The sequence below is a fragment of the Notothenia rossii genome, assembly GCF_949606895.1.
Source record: "Notothenia rossii genome assembly, chromosome: 5".
Taxonomy (NCBI): Eukaryota; Metazoa; Chordata; class Actinopteri; order Perciformes; family Nototheniidae; genus Notothenia; species Notothenia rossii.
Genome location: NC_136903.1, coordinates 27705222 through 27717538, shown reverse-complemented (window position 1 = coordinate 27717538; position 12317 = coordinate 27705222). Strand labels below are relative to the sequence as shown.

The 12317-nt window shown below is 39.6% G+C and overlaps 1 protein-coding gene across 1 annotated transcript; it reads right to left on the bottom strand.

The window, feature by feature from the left end:
• Positions 1–1020: 1020 nt before the first annotated feature.
• On the bottom strand, positions 1021–11135 carry e2f4 (E2F transcription factor 4). Its single transcript, XM_079680303.1, has 11 exons — positions 10692–11135; positions 9035–9144; positions 8491–8651; positions 6528–6572; positions 6357–6421; positions 6084–6272; positions 5736–5808; positions 5413–5559; positions 3277–3324; positions 3119–3163; positions 1021–2901 (listed from the first exon to the last, which is right to left on the bottom strand). Exons 1-11 carry the CDS (start codon positions 10854–10856, stop codon positions 2786–2788), a joined length of 1164 nt encoding a protein of 387 aa, XP_079536429.1. The 5' UTR covers positions 10857–11135; the 3' UTR covers positions 1021–2785.
• Between the last annotated feature and the right edge of the window lie 1182 nt (positions 11136–12317).

Genomic DNA, 12317 nt, shown 5'->3' with positions numbered 1-12317 from the left:
TCAGAGTTTCCGGTTAGCACTTTCAACATAAAACCCCGTTCAGCCTGCTTAAGCACTAGCATGCATTTTGCTTATTACGAATATATTCCATAATAATATGAGAAAAAAAACCGTCGCGATTTAAATACATAGCTTTAATTACTTCCATCCATATGTACCTATGTAAGATTGAACCATATGTTCCATGCTTTGCGTGTAAGACAGACAATACATAAGAGTATGACAAAAGGCTTTTACTTTGAAGGAGAAATCATATCAATTCTGGAAACGCTGCTGTGGTTTATGTTGATTCAAAACTGTTTTTCTTTCAAATTTCCAAGAAGTAGTAGATTAACTAAATCAAGGTTCCGGGTCGGGTACGGCTGGGTACAGCCGCCCCCTGCTGTCACTTCAGTCGCCAAGAGCTTTTGTCCGACTGTATCCAGACATATTTATTGATACTTTACTAGAATCAACCACCTCCTACCTCACTGAACTGATTACAAGGAAATGCAGTCCTGCACGTGATGTCCCCTTTTTGTATATAACTATTTGTAGTTATCATATACATTTGACTGTAGGGAGCTGACAGTAAATGATCGGAGGAAGGGCAACTAAACTCCCAGCTAAGATGGTCAGCAAGGAAATGCACATTTCTTAACTACAAAATAAATTATATTTTGGCATCAAACCAATATATTATGAGTATGTTTGCTATGCATCATAACATGACAAGGCTTTCAAAATATGTAGTCTTTGAAGCATATACCTTACAAATTACTGACTGTCATTGTTGACCAATGTTAAGGGAGATCTCAGAAGTGTCCTACCTTCATCGCTAACCATGAGTGTATAAATATGTGGAAACTGCGTTCATTTGATAAAAGTCAAGAGCACAATTGGAGAAAAAGCCTTTATGATCAGATGCTAACACCACTGACTTCTATAAATAGTTCTATAGTAACCTGCCATTCAAGTGTTAAACTGACATTATGTTGAGTGTACAAGGAACCAAGGAACATTATAACATTCACAAAAGAATACCAGAGAAGAGTTTTTATTTTGTTTCGTTTGATGCATCTAGCTTGGCAATAGTAGGATTGAGTCTCACACAGAATCCATTGCCCCCAGTAGGCTGTTACTACTCAACTACTGTTGAACTCCCTGGCACTGTCCAAACACAATGACTGGCTCCTGATCGGCCCAGATAAGATGTTTGATGTGAAGTGCAACAATGACACAGGATGCTTTGATTAAGCAACAGGTTTTGTGTTTGAAATTCAAAAGCTATGAAGTGTAGCCCTGAATTAGTAGCAGTTATAATATTGATATCCAGAATAAAAAATAAATGCTATTCTATACAAGCGGTAAGGATATAAATAGTGCATTCATGCACATCCAGGGCAAAACAGGAGGATATTACATAAAAAGAAGCACTTAGCAAAATGAATAATCTCCATATTGTACTTATATGAATAACGCATCCTGGACTCACCTGTCCCATGCACAGAGAAAAATGAAAGTCTTTGAAAAATAAAATGTAGACTGATAAGCAGTGTGTCTTTTCAGAGAATCTGAGAAAACATTAAAAAACAATTTAATCTTTGCAAAATATACAAAAACAAGAAAAATACAGGAGTGTTTTCCATGACATCGTTACTATATTCAGTGCATCAGTAAAAATACATACATGACCCTTTACATACAAATGAACTGAGTACAATGGTATTCATATACATAATTGAAATCATTTTGGGGGGGGGGGGGGGGGGAGCTTTTCTCATGACGTGTTCCAGTTATGTTACATATTTTTCAAAGCAATGATAAAAAGTCCAAGGCAAAACCAGACCTGTCGTAGTAGCAGTGGCACTATCGAACCAGTTGGAGGAGACATTCATTGAAATAAACTCCTTGTTCTAAAAAGTATTTATTTATAAAAACGTACATTTCTTAAACCCTCCCCGCATACTACCCATAAAATCCCTGCATCATTTTGGTCCTTGGCTCGCAGTAACTGCACTTAATAAATGTCCTCTTTCTCTAACTGGTTCACAAACACACTTTAAACTGTGACAGGTTTGATGAAGATAAATTCCCATATTTCAAAACAAAGCACTTCATGAATGATTATTTGTGTCTGGAACCTTCGTTTATTTGCAAACTATTGTTCTGCCAGTGTTGAAAATGTAGTTCATTATCACACAATATTCTTGTGATCTGCTGGTAATACAAAATATATATTCTCTATGTACATGAGGACAGTGCATATTTAACCAGCGGTGTTTGGACTCGAGCCATGCGTGAGCGGCTCTGTTAGTCTGCCGGGACTCTTTACCTGACAGGAAAAGGGTTTCTCTTTTTCTGCTGGAGACATCTCACAAGAGAGCATTCAATACAAAACTCAAGCACACACAGACGCACAGGTATGCAAACTCCAGTCACTCACAAGCACATGGGAAAGCTGATATACAAATATGACATTTTTGTCATACATAACGATCTAAAAATAGAAATATTTGTCATTTGTTTTGACTGTTTCCTTGAGAAGGCAGTAAGTAAAATGTTTTGTTCTAGCCTGTGTTTCTTCACGAGGCTGTACAAGGAGCTACTGTCTGACTGAGCTCAGCTTATCGTGTCGGTGCAGAGGTTTCCTTGAACGCGCATCATCATCATCATCATCAGCATCATTATTATCATCATATTGGCTTTCCTGCACCTCTTCGTACCTCCACTGTAAGCGAGGGGCCACACTAGGGTAGATTAGCAAGTTAGGGAAACCGTTTCCCACTGATAACATTTTTAGGGGTCAGAGGTTAAGGATGGGCACGTCAAAGAGGTCGCAGAGCCCTTCTGTCTCGTCCAGGTTGTAAATGTAGTCGTGGTCGCTGGGTGGGGGGGACAGACGGAGAAGTGGCGAGAACACTGAAGACGAAACAGACAGAGAGAAGATGAGACCTCCAGGAGTCACTCTTAGGGGAGCGGACATGTCGTACAACTTTATTAGAAGGGTATGGTGTGTGTCTTTTCTTTTTGTATTATTTTCTATATAATTTGTATCTGTGTATATAAGTCCCTCTATGAGGGGAAAACAAAAAAAGAACAATAAAAAGTTGGTCACATGGTGTGTGAAGCAACTCACCTTCTGATGACATCAAGTCGTCTAAAAGGTCTCCACTCATCATCTCTGTCAGAGATAGAGAAAATAATGACCTTCAGCTGGTAGGTAAACGGGCAACTAGCACATTGTCAATGGGAGACATAAATGTGTAATAAATATAATAATCAAGATGAGTGTACCTTTTGTTGGATCAAACATATCTGAGAGTTCTTTGGGAAAGTCCAGCACTAGAAGAAGAAAAACAAACAGTTAAGTTACATAGTCAGTCACTAAATTATAATATGACATTTAGCTGACGGTTTTATCCCAAGCGGCCTACAGTATGTGCAATAAACCATACAGATACAGAACAGCAAGAAATAACAAATAAACCCTTGTGCCCCACTTAAAAAGGTTCCTCTGCTGTCCTTAGGCATATACAAAACATGTCCCTGTCAAAAAAACACCTACGTTTAAGTATTAATGCCCACTTTTACAGAGGTTAAATATTTTTAACATACTTCAGTTCTGATCCTAACACCAAACATTTTGAAAACCCTCAGAATTTGAATGTTTTTGTTTACTAAATTCGAGGGGGATTTTTCTTCACAGTATAAAATATGTCAATGACCATCAGCAACATGAATGTTGGTGAATTGTATCCACAGATGCAGAAATCCTGAGGTCAAATTTAATACCTTTTAAGACCTTTTTTAAGACCCTTTCCATACATTTTAAGACCTCATCGCAACTTTGAGTTCTAACCGGTTACACTCCTTACCTCACATTGACTATATTGATTGTAAGATAGCACAACTAAACAGAGTGCAGACAGACTACTGAAGCCTCCTTTCCACATGAACTTCAACCTCTCTGTGAAGGTCAGGTTTAATGCAGTATGCTGCTTTGTTGCTTCTGTACTCTGTGCTCTTTCATTCCAGTAAAACTCCTCAGAAACCATTAGAAACCAGTATTTGATCAATAAACAAAACTTTGAACTATGAAATATATTAAACTTTGGTGAGCTTCAGCGGGGTAATGCCATATAGGAGCACCCTCACAAATACCCAGGGGTTAAATTGGGCTGGGGCTGTCCGGGGCTAAGCCCTGGCACATAGGACGATGCTCTGACGTCATCACCCTCACACATTTGTCATACGTTTACAAAAAACAATATATATGTTAAGACTTTTCTCGTTCTTAATATAGACTATATTAGGGTCGATATGTGTTGACTTTACTTTAAAATAGCAGATCTCTGTGACCGGATATAGTTTGGCATAGACCCCGGTCCCACGAGGACGCATACGATAAAACGCATACGCAAACGCAAAAAAGTATTCCGTTCACACGCATTCGATTCATTAACGTGTCCGTTCACACTAGACCGCTGGAAATGCTGGAAACTATGTAGTACATATGCCAGGCCTGTAAGTGGCGCTGCTGCCGCCACAAAATACACCAAAAGCAGCGAAGAAGACCCCGGAGCATGGTTGCCATGGTTGCCCTTCTGTTTATTCTCCGCGGTGGAGAGGGAGGCGGGCTATTTCATCGTTATCAGAAAATGATCATATAGGGCTTACACACGGAGCCGTTGGACCCCCAGAGCGTGGCGTATGTCGATCTACCCACCTTGGGGACCCCCCCCCCCCCACAGAGCGGAGCAAGGCAACGAAACTTAAAATAAGAAGCAGCATTTTACGGCGCGCTATGCATGGGGCCGCCTTGAGGGGGTTTCCCCGACATGTCGTTTCAGTAAATTAAAGGGTGTTTCATGTTGTCGTTGCTGTGGGACTTCTTAATACCTTGGAAAATGCCGTTTAATACTTTTTAATAGCCTTAATTTTCGCTAAATTGATTTATCAACTTTTAATACTTTTTAAGACCCCACAGACACCCTGATCCAACACTGCAGCAATAACCCCGGGAAAATAGCATTCATTTGCCTCAGAGGGCGAACCTTAGAATATGTCTCAATATTAAAACCTTTACAAAAGGAGGGCTGTAGATTGAAAGCCTGTTTTTATAAAAATTCATTATTTTACGAGGCAATAGTTGTGGGATCGAAAATAGTAGTTTCAATTGAGACATTTTTAAGCCTCAACAGTGTGAGCATCTAGATTTTGGCTACACGGTTCTATATAAACGCATTATAGGAGCTGAGGTTGAACTTCAAAGAAAAGAAGCTCAACTCCTTGCCAAAATGAATTTCAAAAAGTGAAATGGTTTTAAACAGGCCAAGCTAACATATTAATCATCATTATCATCATCCTGGCCTCAAGACATTTCTACTTTAGACATTTCAGATACAAATTTCAGAAAAAAGTAAAACTCACATTCAGAGGGATCTGACTTAATAGGTTCAAACAGTGACGAGGCAGAAGCTGACACAGATCCGTCCAAAGAGGCAGAAGACTGGAGCTGCTGAGTTAATGTAGCGGGGGTGTCTGTTGTTGGCGTGAGTGGCGTGGTGCTCGTCACTTCTGAAAGGAAACAAATAGAGTGGGAATAAGATCATTCTGGTTCTTTTCACTTTATTACTACAGCAGAAAGGTGCAGTGGGAAATTCAACAGCAAAAGGACTGTGGATATTTTTTTATTTGTTTTCTTTGCATTAGGAAAGTCAAATTCCTGGAGTAAAAAAGAAGATCATTGTTACCCGTCACTGAGGCTGTCTGGTTGGATGCTGTAACCGACAGTGGAGCAGGTTTTATAGAGGCTGCTTTAGAGACCTGATGGTGGAAAGATGAAGGAACAAAACAAAAGAACGTCATTAAATTGCATGATGAAGAAAATAAAAAGCAGAAGTCAGCGTTTCATTCAGTGTCCCACAGTGATAAAGCATTTATGAACACTAACTTAAACATAACTTCAAAATGCTGCTGCCTTGGGTCTATCTCTACTCCTCTTTAGCGTTTCAATAAAAGGCAGACATCTGAACATTCAGACTTTGATAGTCAACGGTTCAATGTACAAATATAGTTATTGAATGGAGATTAGTGTGGACCTGGGGGGCAGCAGTGGGCGTCTGAGAGGTAGGTGTCGGCGCTGGGAGGCCTTGAAGGATGTCATCTGGAGGAGGGACGGGCAAAACAACGGGAGAGGCACTGGAGGGGTCCTTATTGACCAGCAGGACCTCGATGGGACCTGATGAGCTCTTGAGACGGATCTGGTATTTCTTTTGTCCGTTGAGGATCTGGACCAGAACACAGAAACCAAGACATGAGATGAAGCAGTAGCTGGAGCTATGGAGCTCAGAAAAAGCAAGCTCATCACTTACCGATTCTGGGATGGGGACCTCCAGCTGTGTGCCGATGGGAGCACGGATCGCTAGGAGTGTGTCACCTGAGGAAGAAGGACAGGCAGGTGAGGGAAACTGTGTTTGAGACTGTCAATGTGGGTCACAGAAAGAGAACACTGTCTATAATGACTGAGCATCTGAAATAATTACCTTTGAAGGCTCCGCAGAGGTCATCATGTTTTATATACGCCATAGTATGAAGGGGTTAAGGGTCCAATTCCAATAATGATCATCTCAGCAATATGCTTGCTGGCATTACACATGAATGATACAAATATACATTCAGGGTGATTAGTGTCTGCAGGCCATTTACATGAGCACAACCCTATATAAACACACTACAGGAAAGGGAAAACCCAAAAAAGCATAACAGGGCGTCTTTAATATGCGTCACGGCTTGAGTCATTGTGTCTGATGATGCTCTATGCCAGAGTCACATGCTTGCATCAGTGTTTTTTATGAAGCTTATCAGGATAAATATTTGTAACTGATTCATGATGCATGTTTGCAAAAGGTAGCGAAAAAAGTTATTCACTGTAGTCCTTGTTCTTCAGTCTTAAGTCTGAGCAACATTTAGAAGCCTACAAATTGATTCAATGTTTTCCAAAAATCATTAAAGGTTACAGTAGTTCAATAGGCTTACACAACTCTACTGATATAGTCACACATAAAAAGGGGAAATAAACTGTTTATCTGTAGGTAGGGCCAGTTTTTGGCATAGGCGACATAGGCGGTCGCCTAGGGCGCCAGATCTGGGGGGGCGCTGCGCTGGTAGCTCTGGGAGAGAAAAAAACATTTGTGACCGTTGGGGCTCATCCTAATTTTCGGCCTTGATGTAACAACATTCATAATTAAGTAAATGTAACACCCTTTTCACCCCGGTGACACGTTTCATTTGCCCTGTACGATGGGCGCTGTAAGTGATGAAAGTGGGGGATGTTGGCTTATCAGGCGCTCACAGCCAAAGTGCGAGGGAGAGAGAGAGAGAGAGAGAGAGAGGGCGCACCGGTACCGGCGCTGTTGTTATTAGCATCTGGTGCTAGTTGCTCTAACGGATATAAGAAGAAGATGTTTCCACAACATGGGTGGAGGCTGAGAGGCTCAGTGAGGTAAAGGACTCAAAGGAGTGCTTAGTTAGTTCACTTTAGTCTAAGTTATCTCAGAGGGCCTCAAACCTTTTGATCACAATTTATGTAAACACATATTTCCAAGGCACTCCTTTATAATTATTGGGATAAAACAGGTTTGAAATCATTCCAATGTATACTATAGGACAGTAAACAAAAAATATCGTTTAAAACTGGTGATAAAAAAATATGCATAAATAAATAAATGTTAACTAGGTAAAATAAGATGTGAATGAACAACAAAAATAAAAGAATTTACATTTATTTGTTATTGGTTATGTTAGGTTATTGGTTATGTTCACACACTTATTTGATTATTAAAATGTAAACCGATCTTTTTCATATGGGTGTTTTAGAGTTGTACCCCCTAGATCAGGTCTCTAGTAATTGGGCGCTCAAAGTGCACCAGATTGAAGCATTTTACTTTCAAATGTTCAAAAAGATCTTACCCCCCTAGAGGATGTGATGTCCAGCCCCCAAATCAAACATGTTCATATAAGACTGAATACATTTGAAGCCTTTTTGATGTATATTACCTATGTCGATACGTTTCTGTTTTTGTAGTGTATTTGTCTTTTGTAGAGATTTTTAATTTATTCTTTATATATTCCTTGGAAACTCTATTGATCTTTATCTTTTCTACTTTACGATTCCCTGTCTGTAAGTTGTGAAAACAGCTCATTAACATCTTCTTGGGTTATCACGTCTGAGAAAAACACCTACTCAATATCAGAATGGATGGCTTGGGCTTGGATGAGCACCATTTCCCCCAACAATCTTTCTAGGACCATCAGTTGGTGATTATGTTTCCACCAAATTAACTTTTGGTCGATGGACCAGCACTGACCATAGGATGCCTCTTTAAAAAAACATTTCTAGTTTTAAACAAACACACTGAACAGTAAAGGATTACATTATATAATTCCCCATAGTTTTCTAGATGTTATGACAATAAACCTTTGAATCTTGAATTGAAAAAGGATATGGGCTGTTGTTAGAGTCGTCTGTCACGTTCTTGATGCTCTGTTGGACCCAGACTCTCTGCTGGTCCAGCTCATTCTCCCTCAGAGCCAGGTCATCTAACTCGGCCTTCAGATCGATCAGCTTGTCGGCTATCTCTCTGGTGTTACATCCTGGACCTACGCCCCTGGAACACACAGACAAACAGTCAGCTTCGCAGGACCATGAGCATGCAACATCTTTTTTATTCATGTTTATTTAGTAGTAGCGTTGTTATGAAATGATCACCCGTGAGAAGAGCTTGCAAGAAAAGTGACAAATACAACATGCATAGCCTATGGTCAGTTCTATAATGAAAAAATAAGAATTAGATTCTAATTATTTTCATATGGCTACACACCCTCCTCAACATTAATGTATCTACAGTTACAACTAGAGAAATACAGTCACTGAGTCAGAGTCAGTTGTTCACACATCAACACAGGCGAACACAAGTGCACACAAGGATAACGTGACACCAACCACTTTCTTGCGATTCTCAGATATATAAAATATTGACTGAACACTTACTTCCATTGGATGCTGTTCTTGGACTTCTTCTCGATCAATCCAATTCCTTCTAACACATTAGTGATATCATAGATTCGTCGTTTCTGTCGCACGGCCAAGGTGTCTGCAGCCTGAAGGCAGGACAAAAGCAATTACAACAACAGTGAAGATTACTGGCAGTATATCATTTAGTGGGCTCATATCTAAAGACACAGACAGAGAGAGACCACTGTATCTGTGCCGGTGGGTGCAATGCCCTGGAGCCGCACATGGAACAGTATGACTGTCATTTCAACTTCCTCCTCAGCCCAACCTCTTGCTGTTTAAGAAACTAATGATAACCATATGGCTGGTGCAGATAAGTGCAGGCTTTTTCACCAGAGGATATAGACCCAGACATCTTCCCTAATGCCTTTTCAACGTATCCATCAATGTCAAGACATAGACTTTAGACCGAGCAACGTTTCCATTTTTGGAAAGTAAATACTAGTTTTTGTTGGTTAACTATGCAAGTCCCACGGGAGAATACAAAAATAAAATGTACCATGTGCTTATTTAGTTTAGAGTTAGACTATTTATTTGTTTAATAACCAATACAAAAATGCTATATCATGATTCATATAGTTTTTGAGGTACAAAATGATTGGGATATAAGATTTTGGCCATATTTCCAAGCCTTTTATTTACCTGTCAATTATTCTGTTTCATTGAGGAGAGGCTGATTTGAATTGAATTGTTATGGGCAGGTGAAAGTGAAAGAGTGAAAGACAAAGCAGAGGGACAACATGAGTGTCAGTGAGGTCACTGTAACAAGTCATGCTTGGCTGGTCAAGCTGCCATCTGGTTTACTGGATTCAGTTGAGAAAAACATGGCTGGCAGTTGGTTTTCTAAATATTTCTATTTATATTGCAGGAGGACAAGGGTTAGCATTTTGTATAAGTCTGCCATCAGAGTAACCCCATGTTGTGCCGAGTGATATTTGCTGAACATTGCCAGAAACAGATCCACTTCTCTTAACAACTTCATCTTATTAGAAGTTTACACACACACAAACTACTTATATAAGTAACTTTATAGACTCTCACCACATGCTGCTCAGCAGGAAGGGTGATCATTTCCTGGGAAGGTTAATTAAAAATATCCTTGACTGTGAAAAACATAGCTAACGTAGGTTAATGGATATGTGAATTTAATTACAAAGCTAATTCATTGTGGTTAAAATATATGCTTTTGGATTACATACCGGAAACTAGCGCATTGAATGGATGTCGTTAAGTGACAAAGACGTTATCAATCAGGAAAAAAGGTTGTTCATGTGTGAAGATGCATAAGCGTTTGCTTAGAAAGGAACGACAAAAGCTGACCCACTTTTTAAACTCTGAATCTCCAGGGGGCAGAGTCTGAGAAGTTGACCTGTTCTCAAAGTTCACTTTGTAACCTCACTTCCAGAAAGACCAAATGCCACGACAGCGCATTTTAGAGTAGGTTAATAAAGTGTTAAGAGGTGTTTTAAAACTATAAACACTAGCAAAGTGGTATCACCCAATCAAATTAGCTTGTCACACAGCTAGGCTAGGCTAACAGGCAGGCTAGCGAAAGTGCATCTAAACTAACGACAGCAGGCAGGCTCAAAATGACATGTGCTAGCTAACAACAAAGACTCTACTGAATGCTCACCGCTTTCAGATCCAGCACTCCGTCCTTCGCCTCCTGTAGTAAAGTCACAAACTTAGTGGTGAGGAGTCCCAGGCTCTTCTCGTGCCTGCTGGGAGTCTGTGGCTGCAGCGAGTCCCCCACAGCCCCAAGCTCGCCTCTGCCACTGGCCGACTCTAGCTCCATCATAGCTCGGGAGCAGCTTCGTACTTCCCCTGCCTCCCCGACCAAACCCAGCCAGCGAGACCAGGAAAGCAAGCCTCAACGCAGCAGTCAGACGAAAAGAAGGCCGGAAAAGTGGGTGCAAAACAACAGATGTTAAATGAGCTAGTCCGGCCTGGTTGGTTCCAGATTATTGCAGTAAATCGCGCTGAACAGGCTGAAAACAGTAATTCAATGAACGAGCGGTCGGTGGAGAAGAGCCGTTGGCCACGCGAGGTATGAAGGGACGGTTCAGTCGTCACAGGGAGCGTGTGCATTTATATACGTATATATAAATGCAAATACTCACACCACTTCATAAGAATATTTATAAAAACGTATCTACTTCAAAAAATATTTTCTAATACAGCAATGTATTCAATGTGAACAGCAAAGTTTAGGTGGGATTTTTATTTTAGATTAAAGAGAAGAGTTATCCGGATGAATGAAGGAGTGTTACTTTTTGACGACCCCTTACCTACTCAAACTTGAATAAAACATACGCACGCGTGCATGAGCATGAACGCGATCATGCACAATACAGACACGCGCACACATGACCAATAACAAACTCCGGACATATCCAATACAATATAGTTGAAAAAGCCTTATTTTTGACTGATTCACAAGTCACATTTCAAACACGGAAACAGGGTGGGGAATTTGGGTCAGATTACTTTCAAAACTAACTGCTGGACATTGACAACCATACGTTAATAGCTTAATGTGTTATCAAATGCTATTAAGAAATGTATGATCAGCTTATTGATAAACAGCTGAGGAACGAATGATTAATTAATTAACCTTTAAGGAGTGCTTCCCTAATAATTATATAACCGTACTATAATGTAGATAGTGCTGAAATACCACACATCCTGTATTAATTAATAATTAAGCAGTTATTAGTTCATGAATAGTGTTAGAATTTATTTTATAAATCTGGCTAACCCTTAGGTGCTGAATGGCTCTTGTTGTAAGGTGCATGAAACAGATTATTTTGTTCTCACCATGTTCTTCATTTTATTAGAAGTTTACACACTCAAACTGCTTACTTTATTACTGTTATTATTGTCATTGATGTTATTTTTTACAGTACTACATTGAACTATAGACAGGTGTTACCTATATGCATACATCATTTCCCACCGTAATTTTGTATAGTTCTTATAATTGTCAAAATGTTGATGTATGTGTTCTTTAGTTTAACATTTTGTATTATGTATACTATATATACAAAATAAATGCTATGGTACATTTTTTTCCATCTTTTTAAAGGACAGCAAAATAAGCCTTGAAATTCAACCCTCAGTGACAAACATGGATTCAGTGGAATTAAATGCTTTTAAATTACATCAATGTATTGTTTTATAATAGCGTATCCTTGAGTGGGCTATGTAAAAAAGAATGACAGTACTAATAAACTGATCAGGTCACACATTATTAAAAATT